The sequence below is a fragment of the Bubalus bubalis genome, chromosome 8 (genome assembly GCF_019923935.1).
Source record: "Bubalus bubalis isolate 160015118507 breed Murrah chromosome 8, NDDB_SH_1, whole genome shotgun sequence".
NCBI lineage: Eukaryota > Metazoa > Chordata > Mammalia > Artiodactyla > Bovidae > Bubalus > Bubalus bubalis.
Window position 1 is genome coordinate 107502720 of NC_059164.1, and position 19087 is coordinate 107521806.

The window sequence follows — 19087 nt, forward strand, 5'->3', positions numbered from 1 at the left end:
TATAAGTTGGAATCAAGATTGTTGGGAGAAATAACAACAACCTCAGATACACAAAAAAAATATCTCCTTGCAGTCCCTTGGACAGCAAAGAGAACAAACCAGTTAATCCTAAAGGAAATCAACCTTGAATATTCATTGGAAGGACTGATGTTGAAGCTGTACCTTCAATACTTTGGCTACCTGATGCAAAGAGCCAACTCATCGGAAAAAGACCCTGATGCTGAGAAAAATTGAAGGCAGGAGGAGAAGGGGACAACAGAGGATGAGATGGTCAGATGTCATCACCGACTCAATGGACGTGAGTTTGAGCAAGTTCCGGTAAATGGTACAGGACAGGGAAGCCTGGCATGCTGCAGTCCAGGGGGTTACAAAGAGTCGGACATGACTGAGCAACTGAACAACAGATATGCAGATGATACCACTTAAATGGGCTCAAAGTGAAGAGGAACTAAAGAGCCTCTTGATGAGGATGACAGAGGAGACTGAAAAAGCTGGCTTAAAACTCAACATTCAAAAAATGAAAACCATGGCATATGGTCCCATCACTTTATGACAAATAGATGGGGAAAAAGTAGAAACAGTGACAGATTTTATTTTCTTGGGCTCCAAAATCACTGTGGATGGTGATCACAGCCATCAAATTAAAAGACACTTGCTCCCTGGAAGAAAAGTTATGACAAACCTAGACAGCATACTGAAAAGTAGAGACAGCAGTTTGCTGAGAAAGGTCCATATAGTCAAAGCTACAGTTTTTCCATAAGTCATGTATAGACATGAGAGTTGGATCAAAAGAAGTTTGAGCAGCAAAGAATTGATACTCTTGAATTGTGATGCTGGAGAAGACTCTTGAGACTCCCTTGGGCAGAGAAGGAGACTAAACCAGTCAAAATATTCATCGGAAGGACTGATGCTGAAGCCAAAGCTCCAATACTTTGGCCAGCTGATACGAAGAGCCAGCTCACTAGAAAAGACCCTGATGCCGGGAAAGACTGAGAGCAGGAGGAGGAGGGGACGGCAAGGATGACATGGTTGGATGGCATCACCGACTCGATGAATATGAGCGTGAACAAACTCTAGGCGGCTGTGAAGGACAGGGAAGCCTGGTGTGCTGAAGTTCATGGGGTTGCAAAGAGTCTGACGTGACTTAGCGACCAAAGGACAAAAACAACATAATTTAATAACCTACTGGTTTGTTTGGTCACTCTTTGTCTAGCCCAACTATCGCAGTTCTACTCTTGCCACCCCAGAATTGGGGGTGAAGGACACTGCCATGATGGAAATGTAAAGGGAAAGCGTCTGGTTCTCACACTGACTATCATTGCTTTGCTGGCATTCTTTCCTGGGGATGTTAATTACCTTGCGCAAGAAACAACAATCCTGTCCAACAGACCAAATATGTCCTCTGTTGAAAAGCAGTGGTAGGAACCGAATCCTAGTTTTCACAAAATTCTTTTCATTAAAAAAAAAAAAAAAAAAAAAAAGGGACCCTCATCCAAAAGCTGTCTCTAATTCTATCATTTTCCTAAAGTCTTTTAAGTTTTTTGAGCCTGAGCTTCCACATCATAAAATTTGGCTAAATAACACAGTTCAATGTCTATTACATTTTAAACTATTTTACATTTTTATCATTATATTTATAACTTATTATTATCTTCTATCCTACACATCTACATTTATGGAAAAACAATTTATTCTGTGACTCTTTAAGACATTAAATACTGCAACTAGTTCCTAAACATTCTAAGTACAAGGAAGCATGCTTTAAAATCCCATTCCTATATCTGGTAAAAACCCCGAAGACTATACAACAATGAAAGAATATCAGAAGTTACATGAGATATTACAGTTTCTTCAAAAGGTCTCAGGAAACTGAAACACATGAGGGCATGATTGATGGAATAATTAAAAAGACTGAAGTAGGTGATTTTAGCCTTGAATCAAGGAAACACTGACTGACTCAGAAAGTGAAAGATATAAAGTAAAATAAAATATCAAGGGGAAAATCTGTAAGAGACATTCCTCATTCTGAGTTCGTATTAGTGAACCAGGCAGAGAAGAACTAAGACAAATGGGCAAAAGGGGAAACACAAAGATGTCACAGCTATCTGAAAAGGAGGCTTTATGGAATAAATTAAGAATGGCATACCATATGCCTCGGGAAGTGGACGGCAATCAGTTGGTCAACTGCAATCATATCATATCTATATGTTTAATATTAAAACTATCAGCATGGAAAAACACATGGACAGTGACAAGTCACACTGCTACTTACTTGAAATTTCAGATTATGCTTTGGCATGGATCCAGTGGTACACCATAGCTTCACTAAAACGCAGTTTTCAAACTGCTGCATGTTAACAAGAGGCATAATTGTACATCCTAGTTCTTACCCCGTGGACCGTATGCAATTAAGCGGTGGCTGAGAGCTTGCCCCCTTGCTTGTCCAAAACCCAAAGGAATAAACAATTTAAGGGTTATATACATAAAGACTAATGATTAAGTGGTTAGGATGTAACCTAACTCGAAGAAGGTTATGCATATAAAGATCTAATCAAAGAAAATGGTTATGTTTTCCTCTTTCTTCTTACATAAAAGTGAAAAGTTTGCGACCCCATGGACTGTAGCCCACCAGGCTCCTCTCTCCCTGGAATTCTCCAGGCAAGAATACTGGAGTGGGGTGCCATGCCCTTCTCCAGGGGATCTTCTAGACCGTGAGATCCATCCAGGGTCTCCTGCATTGCAGGCAGATTCTTTACCATCTGAGGCATCAGGTTACATATTACCAATTAAATACTAAGAATGTACTGTGATGATATGAAAATATTCTTCTCACTCCCTAACAATCCAGCTTTATCAGTACTAAGTCAGATGGTTTGTTAGCTCCTCTCCACATAGCTATCAATGATCCTTGCCTACTGATATTGACGCCCTTGTGCAGCCTTTTTGCACACTTACCAGGGTTAATCTGCATGACCAACAACATCTGGCAGAAGAGACAGGAAGATGATATATCACTGATGAAATCAAGTTATAAAAAAGACCATGATTTCTGTTTTGGCAAGCTCTCTTGCATGTATGTTTTCTTCCCCGCCCCCCCTCTTTTCCTGGAAAGCCGTCTGCCATGATGTGAGCAGCCCACTGGCAAGGAGCTGACACCTCCAACCAAGAGCCAGTGAGAAATAACAGCCAGTAAAACCAACAACCAGAGCAATAATCGCAGAAACAATTTCTGTAGCCCCAAGGGAGCCTTGAGATGCCTGAAAAACCAGGCTGTGTTATAACTTCATGAGAAACCTTCAACCAGAACCACCCTATTATTAAATATTTGACTCTCATATGTCTTACCAAGAGACTCTGAGAGAGAAACACTGTTTGCTGTTTTTTTTTTTTTAATTGGAGATAATTGCTTAACAATGTTGTGTTGGCTTCTGCCATACAACTGATGTGAGTCAGCCGTAAGTATACATGTGTCCCCTCCCTCTTTAGCTGCCCCGACCCTATCCCACCCCTCCAGGCCGTCACAGAGCACAAGGCACCAGCTCCCTGTGCTCTACAGCAGTTGCCCATTAGCTGCCTGTTTTACATATGGTAACAAATACATTTCAATGCTACTCTCTCAATTCGTCCTGCCCTCTCCTTCCCCTCGCCATATTCAGAGTCTGTTCTCTATGTCTGCATCTCTATTTCTGCCCTGCAAATAGGTTCATCAGCACCATTTTTCTAGATTCCATATATATGTTATGAATAATATACAATATTTGCTTTTCTCTTTTTGACTCACTTCACTCTGTGTAACAGGCTCTAGGTTCATCCACCTCACTAGAACTGACTCAAATGCGTTCCTTTTTATGGCTAATTATTTGCTATTTTAAGCTGTTAAATTTTAGGACAATTTATTACGTAGTAATAACTAGTGAATACAAATGGCAAGAACTGGGATATACTCTTTAGAAGCTGACAAACCAACCACTTGATATTTTAGTGTTTTCAGAAGTTTATCATGCAAACCAATTTTAAAGTCAAATGAATCAGTGCTGGCTACAAATCTGTTTCATGCTTTAAACAAAAATTTAGCATTTTAAATTTCTTATTTATTTTACTTTCCACAATAGAACCTCAGTGTTAGCTTCATTGAAGATCCAGACAAGGTACCAAAAAAAAAAAAGTGTATGAAAGTGGAAATAACCTCCATTCACTTGTAACAGAGCAAGTGTTTCAGTTGGAGATAATGGCTTACATGAATTGTGTGTAACACCGCATTAACTTGTTGTCATTATTAAACACAGCCAAACATTCACCATGTGCTCTACAGGGCACATGAGCTTCTACAAGATGTCACTGGCACCCTGTAGGAACACACCCAAAGAATTCAAAAGCAATGGATTCTCTTCTATACATGAAGGGGGGGGAAAAAAAAAACTTGATTGTACTCCATCAACTTACACGTATGCAATGTAGGAATTAGAAGGTTCAGTTAATCTTCCTTTTCGAACTAAACCTTAACAAACATAAATGACTGTTGGAGATTAAAATCAAAAGTGATGCAGGAAATGCAAGAGAAATTCATCTGAAGGTATTAACTCAAAATCTTCCTTTACCCCTGAGCCATTCAAAAACAAAACACCCTGGCTTCCCAGTCTTTCCAGCTATGTCCTTATCCTCTGCAAGAACTATCAGACGGACACCTGCAGTTCTGGCAAGCCCTCAGCATAAGAGTGGGTGGCGGGCTGGGGGGTGGGCGGGGGAGAAACGGAAGGGGAGAGAGAGAGAAAGAACAGACACATCTGGCCAGATCTTCAACTGGTTTCTGAGTCTGCCTGTCCCTGCCTCTCCTGCTGTTTCTTCTGCTCCTGCAGATATGATTAATGTCTATGAATTGGCAAAACTCTGGTTTGTAAGCAAGGCTGAGGGCTTTCCGTCCCAATGAGGTTGAGGTATGGAGTTAATGAGAAGTGAGACTGTGGGGAATGAACAGAAACATGCCAATGTTAAAGTAATTGAGCATGAATATCAAACACTGACTTGGGAACAGTCTTCATTTGCTGATGGGAAGTCTGATCAGCTGCCGGGTGGATGGCGTGGGTACACAGATCTGCATTCATTGCTGGCCTCAGAATTTCCATCACAACAGCCTACACTTTATAACCCTGGTACCTTGTTTCCTCACCTAGATTCCTATTTCCCTTTTCTTCTCTTTCTTTTGTTCTTTTTCCCTCCCCTGCCTCACTCTCTTGCTCCTCCTTTACTTCCATCCTACAAATGCTTTCTTCTTTCTTGTTTATGAATTTATCTCCTCTATCCTCAAGCCTCACAAAGAATTTAAAGCTTCTCTCAATAATTACTTTTTCTTTAAAATATGCATAATTTACTAATGCCAGTTCAGAATAACACAGATGATGGTGTTGTGGCTAGAAGAATTGCTGATGCTATAATTTTCATTTTAAAAACCTTGCATTGTCCTCTAAAGCCAGTGAAAGCTTGAATTATTAATTAGTATAAGACACTACTCTGTCTTCTATCATTCTCAAATAGTTTACTTGTACTTGTATGTTTTAAGTGGCAAAGATCTTTGGAAGATTTTCACAATAGTGACAAAATGAACACCTTAATAAGCTCTACATTATTACTAATTTCAAGTTTTAATGAAGAGTTATTGAGAAGAGCAATAATAGTTTTAAGACAACTAAATATTTAAAAAAAAAAAAAAAAAAAAACCCTTTGGTTCTAAAATTCTGTGGTTGTTGCTGTGTAGTTGCTAAGATGTGCCTTACTCTTTTGCAAACCCATGGAATTTTCCAGCCAAGGATACTGGAGAAGGTTGCCATTTCCTCCTCCAGGGGATCTTCCTGACCCAGGGATTGAACCCAAGTCTCTTATATCTCCTGCTTTGGCATGTGGATTCTTTACCACTGAGCCACCAGGGAAGTCCTCTAAAATTCTAGGAATGCACCATAAGGTATTTTTACAAAAATTGATTTACAAAGATTTTTTTTTCACTAACAATACAAATGGACAAAATGTAAATGTACATCAGTTGGAAACTGTTTAAGTAAAATACAGTACCACTCATTAAATGAAATGTAAAATGATGTGTGAAAAATACATAACTAATGAAGATGTAGACAACACAGTATACTTTTAATGAATCAAAAGCTGTAAATTCATTTAATATATACATGCTTAGAAGACTAAGCATTAATGCTTATCTGATGGCCACAGACTTTCTAAGATTGTGTTTCTACTTGTCACTTTCTAAATTTCCATTTGAACCTATAGGATAACTGCTAGAAAGAATACGTAAGTAACAAAAGTAACTAAGAAAAATGAGTTTCTCAATCCCTACACATACACCAAGGAAAAGAGAAAAAAAAAAAAAAGGAAAAGCAATCACATAAGAAAAGACCTTAAATATAAAAGTGTTAATGGTTTACCTTAATAGCGTAGTATTCTCTAACTTCAGGCCTAATAGAATCAAAGTCTCCACTGATGAATTCAGGCAGAAAGCTGAAAGAAAGAGTTTCAAGTAAGTCAATTATTTAAGACTATTTAGTAGCTAACCTTTAAAATTATGATCATAAGAACCAGAGAGAGAGCTAAGGTACTCAAAAGGAAAAAGAAACAGTCTATTTTCAGAGTGAATGGGATGTTATATCTTATGCACTTAATTCTCACTTAGAAAGACTGAGGGGAATTCCAGGTACTCAAATAATGTGTCAATTTAGTCTCACTATCAGTCAATATTTATCTTGCTTAAAAAAACAGATGAAGATTAAAGAAGATTACTGCTTTAACAAAGGCTCCTAGTTCAAAACCCTAGCACAAGGACTCGATTCTCTGCATAGTACTTTCTACAAATAGACAAAACTTTGACATTTTACCTTCACATCAGCTCAAAACTTTCAACAGATTCTAACAGAACAAATGATAATGAGGATGAGGCATTTTTGTAGCACATAAATCAGTTCAAAAACATCTTCCAAATAGCCTGCTGACATATTTCTAGAAATAGGAGTCTTGTAGTTTTTGTCTGCAATACCACAAAGATCACAGTTACTAAATAGAAGGAGAGGATTCTCCAAATGGATGTTTCTAATTCTATCACAATTACCTTTTTTCTCTTCCCTACCATTTTCAGAACTCTTTTAGGAAAACCTCCCTTACTGTATCTACATAAGCCATCCTTTTCTATTGTAAGACATCTGTATGACCTGGAAGAATTTCTTCTCACTAAAAATACCTAACTGTGGAGAAATAAAAACATCCCTGGACTTCTCAGTACTCCTGCCAAACGCCCTAGCTTCTGAGCTTCCAAAGTATATATGAGATAAAGAAGAGAATGCTTGCTTTCATGTCTTGCAGAAATATTCTGCTCTTCACAAACCAACCATAAAAACTAGATCCAGCTTTTTACCCCATTAATTGCTTTGATTCAAAATCCTAATCTAACTTCTGTTATGTCTTCTCAAGATGGCCAAATTATTACAGAAAGAAATAAGTCTCTAGAGACTGAATATTACTGCCGGCTGTTATAAGTCAAAAGAGGTAAAGCCCAGAACCTAGAGATATCCCTGGGTCACAAAAGACAAGACACAGGGAGAAAGACATCTTTCTGCTGGAGAGATTTCACTGATATAAAAATGGCCTGGGGTTAAGATTCAGGCCCATAAAGTGTCCCCAGAGAGCCTTTAAAGAAGGGAGAAGCACCGCTGCCACCACCCCACTTATCAGTTGAGGGAAAATCTCATTTTCTTGTCTTTCAGATATGAATATGCGGCTATTCGCACAGGACCACTGATCTGTAGCTGCATGAGTCAAGGGTTTATAAAAACTAGAGAACAGAACTCTGATTCAGAACACCTCGTGTACACATTCAGGATAATATTCATAAAGAGGAATATTAAAAAACCCATCACTGACCTTGTTCTTTTGTAAGATGATTTTAAGTTCTTAACCCAATTGATGTGCTGCAGTCCACGGGGTCGCAAAGAGTTACCAATGACTTAGTGACTGAACAACCACCACCGAACTGGAACTGTTAATTCTTAGGCCAACTCTGTCCATGTTGGACCAACTCTTCTTTGAGCTATTCATCTTCTTAGGGCTAAATAGTTAAGAGGAAGTCCTTCCATAGAGTTCTGTACCACATACACTGCATAGTTTTGTCTTTTCATTAAACATTAATACTTACGTATTAAAATTTTCAATCAATTGATTTCAGAACTGTTCACTGAACATCAAACCATGTGCAGAAGCAATAGTTCACTCAGAATAAGGTAAAACTGGGAAGTAAAATACCTAGGTTTTTAAATTACCTTGCCTGGTTTGAACATTTTCCTACAAACTCGTCTTCTCAAAATGTCCCTAGCACAGTTATCTATGATTTTCAATTTCATTTTATACCTGTTTAGATAACTCCCTTCCTGATACCTTACTTAGGACTAAAAAAATAGACCATTAGTTTGTATCACTTCTTTTTCCTGTTGCAAAATTTCATTCATTTTCAAAGCTTCTTCCAAATGCCTCCACCTACCACCATTTAACTATAAAACCGTTAGTCGCTCAGTCACGTACAACTCTTTGCAACCCAATGGACCAAAGACCACCTGGCTCCTTTGTCCATGGAATTCTCCAAACAAGAATACTGGAGTGGGTAGCCATTCCCTTCTCCAGGGGATCTTGCCAACCCAGGAATCAAACCCGCATCTCCTGCATTGCAGGTGGATTCTTTACCATTTGAGCCACCAAGGAAGCCCCCATTCAACCATACACAAATTAAAACACATATGGACCACAGACTATTCATACTTCCTATGGTCTGAATGTGTATGTCCCCCTCCAATTAATATGTTGAAACCCTAATGCCTAAATGATGTTCTTAGGAGGTTATTAGTTTAAAATGGTGGAGCTCTCATGCATATATGAGTGCCTGTAGAAGAGAAACCCCAGAAAGCTCTCTTTCCCTTCCCATCATCTGAGGACACAGTAAGAAGACAGCCCTCTATAAAACAGGGAGCAGACCTCCCCATGCAATGCCTCGCTGGCATTCTGAACTTGAACTTCCCACCCTCCAGAACTGGGAGAAGTGTTCGTTATTTATAAGCCATCCAGTCTATGGTATTCTGTTAGAGCAACTTAAAAGTATTGAGATATTGCTGGAAAGGATAAAAGGAATCAGCCCTCCAATACCACCACTGTCCTCTTAAAGAACTGAAATCTAAGAAGTCAAGTGAATTTGGCCAATACTTCACCATGTAGAGAAGCCATTTAAACTTAGGACTCTGGTTCTGTGCAGTCCAAATCATGCAACTTTCTAATAAGGCCGACTCTACCTTCCTCTACAAAGTTTAGCCCCTCGGATATCTAGAATCAATTTGGCAGTTTCCAAATACTGTATTTTTTGACAGTAAATAAAAATGAAAAATAAAGACTAATAAATGTAGTCAACTGAACATCTATCCCCTTAGGATACATCATCTTAAAGAGTATTAGATCTTTTTCTTACTCTATGATTAATGAAGGAAAGCAATCATGCAAATTCATTTATATAATCTTGCAAAATATTAACAGGAAAGCAAAATTATATAGATAAAAAATAAGTTCAGTAAACATTTAATATAATTTTCTCCAATGTAACATAGATGCTTTAAAAAATCCATGAGGATGCATATTTCTAAGATGACTCATGGCAAAAGTACACCTGGTTTACACGCTGATATGGCTAAAATAATTATAACTTATTCTGATATAATATACTAGTTTTTGAAACTTCCTGAAATGTGCCTTCAGACATTGCAATTAAAAGCCCATGTAACACTGTCTGAGGCATCTGTGGCCAAGCACCTGGGTACTCTGAAGAGGTCCTTATTGCGGATGACACTTCACAGATGTAAAGGAACTGTACTGTGATATAAAAGACAGTGTACACAAAAGATAATTTTCAGAACTATTTGGGGACTGACTTCAGAGAGCAAGTAAGTGATGAATGGCAAATGGGTTTGTGCCTTGTTACATACAGCATTCAAGCAGACCTCTCCTTGGTACCTCAAATCTACCAGCACTGACTCATAGTATCAGGATCCATCCCATGTAACAATTGGGAGGAGGCTGCTACATGGCGAAAACATACCTAGTCACGGTGTGTTAGAATACAACTGTCTTTCAGAAAACCTTTTCTGATACCAGTAAAGAAGGCTATCCCTCCACAGAGGCTTCCCTGCTCCCAAGGAACATACAACCACTCCCTTTCTATAGCAATGCATCTCTTACTTTCCATTTCATTACAAGCAATTTCTGTAAATGTCTTTTAGCTTCTACTAGACTAAGCTCTTGGGGCAGGAGCTCTCTGATTGATCTTGGTATTGCTCAAAGCACCAAGTACACAGATGCTGATAATAACATCATATTGTGAGAAGGCAAAGGAGGAGAAGCAGGGGGGTTGGGGTATGAAAAGAGGAAGTAGGAGGGAAAAGCAGAAAAAGGAGGAGGGCCAGGGGAAAGATAGCAGGGGCAAAAAGAGGAATGCAAAGAATTAGGGGAAAGGAGGGAAGAAGTGGAGAAGGAGAGGTGGGGAGAAAATGGTAAAAAGGGAAGAGAAAGGCCAGAAGAGGAACAAAAGGGAAGGAGAAGAGTGGAAAAGCACCAGGGAAGACTTTCAACATAAAGTTACTAGGATGTCCACTCCCTAATTCTCAGCTTGTCCACAATATTTAACTTTTCTGAGCTTCATTTCACCTTACGTAAAATGAGGATAATTCAGAGTGCTTGTGAGGATTAAGAGTTAATATATGTAAAGCACTTAGAAAATGCCTGGCACTCAGTAAGCAGGATTTAAGCCATTCAGTTAAAATAAAATTTATTACCAGAGAAGCTAACTCACTTGCTCCAGGTTAGAAGGCTAATAAGAGCTAGAACCAAATTTCACACCCAGGCGGCACCATCTTTATTCTCTAACAGCCATGTCTACAGCCTTCCAGACACATGCATTTACGAAATGGAATAAAAGTTTCTTATGGAGAAAGTTCTCTAAATAACTGCATTATCCTCCTGCTGATTTTATTAATCAGTGTTAATTTGGCCAACCTGTATATATGATAGAAGTAGCACTGAGACAGAAGAAAAGAAGGATTTGTGCTCCTTGCTATAGAAAGGATAGCATCTTGATTAAAGAAATACATTAGGAGGAGAAATTTTGAAAATGGTGTTGAAAAAGAAGAGGGCTCCAGATACAAGAAAAAAAAAATGGTACCCTGTCTAAAGACACAGGAATTGATCGTTCAAAGATCTGAGCTAATATTCTCTGCAAAACTGACTAACAATAGAAAAGAAAAAAACCCAAGGGTGATCTAAAAAACAGTAAGTAAAATGGTACTGCATTTTGACTGTGTTTATAGACGCCACCAGTTCAACTGTTTTATTAAGTCTCTAACAGTATGAAAGATATTTAAATATGGATGGTCCCTGACTTACAATGGTTCAACTTAAGACTTTTTGACTTTACAGTGGTGTGACAGCAACAAGCATACAGTAGAAATGAGACCTCAAGTTTTGAATTTTAATCTCCTCCCAAGCTAGTGATATGAGGTACAATACATACTCTCTCAAAGAAGCTGGGCGGAGCCAGGCAGCCACAAGATCACAGGGGTGAGCGACCGACACAAGCAAATCCATCCTGTTTTTCACTTTCAGTACAGGACTCAATAAATTACTAGAGACACTCAACACTTTATAATAAAATAGACGTTGTATTAGATGATTTTGCCCAACTCTAGGTTAATGTAAGTGTTCTCCTCCTTTCTGAACTGAAGGATTACCTTGCCTGGCAAAGGAAAAACTTCCTTGCTACACTTCCACTAGAATACGCAATTTTACTTCTCCCCAAATCCTGGCCCTTATTTGAAATCTGTCCTACTTGTACATCCAACCGGAGCTGCATGGTAATGAAGCCAGGGTGAGTGCCCAGTTATTCCATACCATAAGCTACCAATCCCTAGGCATGCTCTACTTATGCTGCTAGGTTTGTGATTTATTTTAATGAATAGAGAAGCGGTAAAGAGAGGCACAATTCTGAAATCATATGAGACTGCTTGAAAGTACATTTCATTCTAGGCAGTAAACACACAAACAAATGAATATTCAACTCTGTAACTGAGCACTCTAACTCAAAATACACAATGTAAATTTGATGGATCAGCCCATGACAGGGGAATTAACCTCTCACTGTAACCACGTGGAGAATCAGAAAAAATATGAGAAACAGTGGTATTCAGACAGTGGAAAACGGGCAGCTCAGCCCAGTGACTGCTGAAAAATGGGAAACAAATAAGATGAGCCCTCTTATTCCTCAGCCTTCTTCCTGGAGGCAGTTTCTAGCTTAGACCACAATGAGGGAAAACTCAGAGACCCGGAGCCTAACGAGAGGAGGCCAAGATTAATTTTAAGGAAAGCTGAAGAGCTAGAAAAGGTAGAAAATGGAACCATAGGGGAAAGATAGCTCCAGAAACCTTCATTCCTGGTGAAAATGCTATGAAGACTCTTGAAATGACACTAAATGATTTTACCAACTAAGTTTATTAGTTGATAAAGTAGTGGAAGGGTTTGAGAGGACTGACTCCAATTTTGCAAGATGCTCTCAGTCAGTTCAGTTGCTTAGTCATGTCCGACTCTTTGCGACCGCATGGACCACAGCATGCCAGGCTTCCCCATCCATCACCAACTCCCAGAGCTTGCTCAAACTCATATCCATCGAGTCAGTGATGTCATCCAACCATCTCATCCTCTGTCAACCCCTTCTCCTCCTGCCCTCAATCGTTCCCAGCATCAGGGTCTTTTCTGAGTCAATTCTTAGCATCAGGTAGCCAAAGTATTGGAGTTGCAGCTTCACCATCAGTCCTTCCAATGAATATTCAGGACTGATTTCCTTTAGGATGGACTGGTTGGATCTCCTTGCTGTCCAACGGACTCTTGCGAGTCTTCTCCAACACCACAGTTCAAAAGCATCAATTCTTCAGTGCTCAGCTTTCTTTATAGTCCAACTCTCACATCCATACATGACTACTGGAAAAACCACAGCTTTGCCTAGATGAACTTTTGTTAGCAAAGTAATGTCACTGCTTTTTAATATGCTGTCTAGTTTGGTCATAGCTTTTCTTCCAAGGAGCAAGCGTCTTTTAATTTCATGGCTGCAGTCGCCATTTGCAGTGATTCTGGAGTCCCAGAAAATAGTCCCTCACTGTTTCCATTGTTATCCCATCTATTTAAGAGCATCTATAAGCAAGATGCTCTACTGTGAGTAAGACGCTGTCAAACAGCACTGTATGCTACGAAGAAATTGTTCAAGAAAGGAAGAGTGCACTGATGTGTCAAACTTCATGGTTATCTCATTTTAGGAAATGGCCACAGCCACACCAATCTGCAGCAACGACCATGCTCATCAATCAACAGTCATCGTCACTGAGGCAAGACCCCTCCACAAGCAAAAAGACTGAGTCACTGACAGCCTAGATGATGCCCAGCAATTCTTAGCAAAAAATAAAAAAATTATTTAAGGTATATATATTGTATTTTAGGAGCTTCAGTGGTGGCTCAGTGGTAAAGAATCTGCCTACAACGAAGGAGACCCAAGTTCAATCCATGGATTGGGAAAATCCCCTGGAGTAGGGAATGACTACCCACTCCAGTACTCTTGCCTGGAGAACTCCATGGACAGAGGAGTCTGGTGGGCTACAGTCCATGGGGTCGCAAAGAGCCAGACATGACTGAGCAACCAACACACACACATTGTATTTTAAGACATAATGCTATCACACACTTAACAGACTACATACAGTAACTGCATACAGACTACACACATAACTTTCACATGCACTGGGAAATCAAGAAATCCATGCAACTTGGTTTATTACAATATTTGCTCTACTGTAATGGTCTGGAACCTAAATTATGTATCTCTGAGGTATGCCTGTGTTTATAGTACGCATGTACAGTCTTTCTCAACTGCACATGGAATACTCTTCACAATGGACCATATTCTAGGCCACAGTCCACATTTTTTTTTTCCTTAAGGACCCAGTCACCATTTTAGCTTCTGTGGGCTCTTATGTCTGTGTCACAACTATTTAACTCTGTCATGATACAAAAGTGGCTGCAGAAAATAGGGAAACAGTAGTATGGCACTGCTATGTTCCAATAAGTGTCACTTACAGGCGGCGGGCCTGCAGCCTGTAGTTTGCCAACTCCCGTTCTGGGCCGAAAGTAAGACTCAACAGATTTAATAGGATTGAAATCATACAAAGTGTATTCCATGACACATAATATTCTCTTTTCTCACTTGCTCAAAGTCATCAATTATAAATCAGTACTACCTGGAATGAAGTATGACCACAAAGAGAATAAACTATTTGAGGCTCTAAAACCTCCATCTATATATACACAATAAAAAACTCTATTAAATAAATTCAATCATATGCCATTAAAGTAGGCTATGGATTTCAATTTTTCTAGATATATTTCATCCTACTTATTATTCACACTAACAAATTGCCCCACTAAATTACATAAGTTTGAATTATATTTAACATTTATTTATATATACATAATGCAAATATAATCAATTCAATTTTATAATATTTTATAGTTCAGGCACACCTCAAATACTGAAACATATATATTTTAGAAATTAATTTTCTCATTGACAAATGTATAATTTCAAGTGTGAATCAGGACGCAAAATGTTACAGATATTATTCTTTAAAATAACATTTAACAGCAACTTTATAAATCACATATTTAATAAAAAAGCGTAATATTTAGTGTAACATTTGGTAATAAGACACTACTACAATTATACCAAGCATATATTAGAAGGTCACTTCAGAAATCATTTCACTGCCTCCCCAGCTGGCAGTTTCGTGTTGTATATACATGCAGGTGGTGAAAATGTGATGTCAGAGGCTTTTGTGACATGTGGGAATACATTTCCTCCACACAAAGGATGAACTGGGTCTGCCTCTGTGGCTCTGCAGGATTTTCAAAGCTCAGAAAACTACATAATCTATCGGTAGTTTCAGGAATGAGATTATTTCCATTCCAAAGAACCAGTTTACATGTTTAATTAATGACCTGTCTAGTTGGTGCCAAAGAAGGATGAGACATAAAAAAATAAATAAATTCAACAGCAAAATCTAAGGTAAAAAGATTTTAGAAGGGAAGTAGTTTTAAAATTTAATACCAACTCTATGCCCAAAATGTATTGCTTCCTTTGCTATAGAAAGAGTTGAAGAAAGATGAAAACGCTAAGAAATGAGGATCACAGAAGTAAAATTTACACAATATTTACACTAAAAACATGAGAACCAAAGAGTATGCACACACTGAATCACATAAAATACATCATCAAAGATAATAAACAAGTCATTAAAATAAAGTTTTATATATTGCATATAATCTGGCAAGTTTTCTCTAAGGTGAATAATGTGTCAAGACCTAAATAAGAGTTTTTGTGAAAAGATGGTTTATTCTACTACATCATATTTATACAGTGAGCTTCCAGAAAACAAAATTTATAATATAAACTACACTTAAGCACACAGCCTCTTGTCATTTAATTCACTTTCATCATTCTTGCAAGATGCTATTCTTAAAAGACTCATTATCAAAATTCAGGATAGAAATGAGGTTTGGGGAGAAGAGATAAGGAGACTGGATCACCATTTGCTGCTGCTGCTGCTGCTGCTGCTGCTAAGTCGCTTCAGTCATATCCGACTCTGTGTGACCCCATAGGCGGCCTCCCACCAGGCTCCTCTGTCCTGGGATTCTCCAGACAAGAACACTGGAGTGGGTTGCCATTTCCTTCTCCAATGCAGGAAAGTGAAAAGTGAAAGTTAAGTCGCTCAGTCATGTCCGACTCTTAGCGACACCATGGACTGCAGCCTACCAGGCTCCTCCGTCCATGGGATTTTCCAGGCAAGAGTACTGGAGTGGAGTGCCACTGCCTTCTCCAGGGTCACCGTTTAGGCAGGGCTAATTGCTGCTCAACTATACAAATGGCAAGAACAGTGATTCAGTGTGGAACTCTCTAACAAGGCACTGCATTTGACTGACTAGCCATTAAGACATCTGTAAAAATGGTTCAGTCCATCTTTTGAAACGCTTCTCTCAACATTGTCCAGAAACAGAAAACCATTTTAATTTTGAAAGACTAAACGCAAGATTTAAGCCTCAGAAATTTGGTTTCACCTTTTTTCTAACTGGAGGACAACTACTTTACAACATTGGGGTGGTTTTTCCATACATCAACGTGAAATGGCCACAGGCATACCTGTGTCCCCTCCCTCCTGAACCCTCTCCCACCTCCCTTCCTACCCCTTCCTTCCAGGTTGTCAGAGAGTACCAGCTTTGGGTTCCCCACATCATATGTCAAATTCCCACTGGCTATCTATTTTACACTTGGTAATTTATATGTTTCAACGCTATTCTCTCAAATCATCCCACCCTCTCCTTCTCCCACTGAGTCCAAAAGTCTGTTCTTTATGTCTGTGTCTCCTTTGCTGCCCTGCACATAGGCTCATTTTTACCATCTTTCTAGATTTCATACATATATGAATTAATATATGATATCTGTCTTTCTCTTTCTGACTTATTTCACTCTGTATAATAGGCTCTAGGTTCATCCACTGTGTATAATAGGCTCTAGGTTCATCAGTTAATTAGAACTGATTTAAATGCATTCCTTTTTATAGCTGAGTAATATTCCATTGTGTATATGTACCACAACTTCCTGATCCATTCTTAATACCCTCCATGAAGACAAAATAATAAGAACCAGATATTTAGACAGGTGGAGTTTGAGATTACAGAATACTTCAGTGCCCAAGTTCAGCTCTAAGTTGTAAATGCAGAGAGAGTGCTGAGGAGAAGTTAGAGGTAAAATTATATACTTGTGAGTCTTCCATACATGGGGTACTTAATTCAACTTGTCAAAGATTCATTCAGTATCTACAATGTGTGCCACGCACTGGTAGTTAACAAAGTTAACACAGATCCAAACAGCCTAAAGTCTAAATCTGGATACTACAGAGGACACTCACTGGCATTACAAGTCAAGCACAGAATACTCCAGAAGAACACAGATGTGCCAGACTGGGGGAAGCTGGCCAGTTGGAGAAAGGGAAGTGGAGACTTGGTAACAGCTGATCCTGCAGGAAAAGTTATAAATGAAGGAGATTATCACAAGAAGATGAGAGATAAAAATAATGCCTGCATTCAGGCAACAAAAAAAGAAAAGTAGACACAGTGGTGAAAGGAAAGCTAGGACGTGGGGGAAAAGCGTGTGCACATATACCACGAAACCGTTTCTCAGATGGCAGCCGATCTTCCAGTCACATGTGGCCAATGGTGTTACAATCGCCAAAGTGCAGGAAAATGACTTAGTGCCTCTTTCAGCTCCAGAAAAGAACACTGCACACCATATACAATACAAGTTGTGCAAGTAAATATTTCCTCCAACTCTTAGTATAAGGTCACTTTCCCCTTCCGCCCTTTTCTGTAATTACTTCTTATACAAAAGTGGTGAGGAGAAGAAAGGAATGAGAGAGGTTATTTGAATAGAAAGTAAGGTATGTGATTATTTTCCTAGAAGGCAGGAGTGGTGATGGTGCAGAGCAGGGCCAGAAAATGCTATGTATATGGAGGGGACTCATGCTAAGGTTAACATAATGCAGAATGGAAGGTTTCATCTTGTCTTGTTCACAAACGTGAAAAAGCCCCAAAGCATATACACAGGTTAATGCCAATTCTTCACCTTAACAAATACAAAAGGGTAGCTCACTGAGAGTGAATTACTTTGTGTAATTTATTTGCTTGACTCTCTGTGATTCAGTGGAGATACAATACACAGAATTCAACAAATACAGCCAGTAATAAATGCCATGAGGGTCACTAATAGGTTGTCTGCTCCTCCCAAGTTTTCCAAAACCAAGTATAATAAGCTGCCTAGCTAACCATTCTGCTAAAATAAGTGTTTTTAATTCTTATTCTTCCTTCTTCCTAACAGCGTCCTCCATAGCAGGAATTAAACCTGACTTAAGAAAATGACGAAGAATTTAAGACGTACGCTGACCTGCTAAAGTAAATGCTGCATTTACTATCCTTGCGAGTTTCTGTTTGTACGTTGCTGCTTCTATCCATTATATACGGATGTGTGAACCATTATCCTAAAAGACAGGGACTAGAGCCCAGGAAGATCTCTATAGCATTTAATAACGATTTCTGTCTTAAAGGAATCTGAAAGAATTAACAATCTGATGATAATGGCTTAGGTTTAGGTCACCTTGAAATTGTAAAATCATTAGACAATTAATACCTAATAAAATGAATACCTAAAGAATATCTAACAAAATGGCTTCCTGGGCGGCTCAGTGGTAAAGAATCCATCTGCTAATGCAGTAGCTGCAAGAGATGTGGGTTCAATCCCTGGGTCTACTTTTCTGTTCTCCTTATCACTGGCAGTGTACTTTATATTTCCATTATTTATCTGACATTTGAAACATGAAGTTCTTTGAAACATGAAGTTTCAAAGAAGACAGGCACTTTGTTGCCTGCTGCATCCCAAATTCCTACAATGATCTCTTTCATGTGGAATGACAGCATAATTCAAAATATGCTAAAAGAGCAACTGAACATAATTTCCTGCATTATACAGCAACAAATTAACAAAGCTGGCCAGCATGGAGAGTAATGTATATGACCTTGTATCACTGATAAATGTGAAGATAAGCACAAATTCTGGAAACCAAACTGTCAACTTGGATTAAGTTTTTTTTAATATGTAACTTTTGACCTCATATATTAATTCCTAGGAATCTATTTTAAGTGCCAGCAACTCACCACAAAGTTTTACTCATCAGAGTTATAAAAAGTTATGAACAACATACATTCCTAATATATGGAGAATGGTATATAAATAAGAATGCAACAAGTAAATTTAATATTTCATGACATAATAGATTTATAATACTATGGTAATAAAAGAGATATAATATAAAAATTGCTACTTTTATTACATACGGACACACACACATATATATACACA

At 38.6% G+C, this 19087-nt stretch overlaps 1 protein-coding gene across 9 annotated transcripts in view; it reads right to left on the bottom strand.

Moving 5' to 3' along the window:
- The window catches only part of TPK1 (thiamin pyrophosphokinase 1), a 386269-nt gene that overhangs the window by 195956 nt on the left and 171226 nt on the right, over positions 1 to 19087 (bottom strand). For all 9 annotated transcript variants that reach the window (XM_044947010.1, XM_044947011.1, XM_044947012.1 and 6 more), the window contains one exon: positions 6432 to 6504. In XM_044947010.1, the coding sequence (XP_044802945.1) occupies positions 6432 to 6504 (73 nt within the window). The remainder of the gene's footprint in view (positions 1 to 6431; positions 6505 to 19087) is intronic.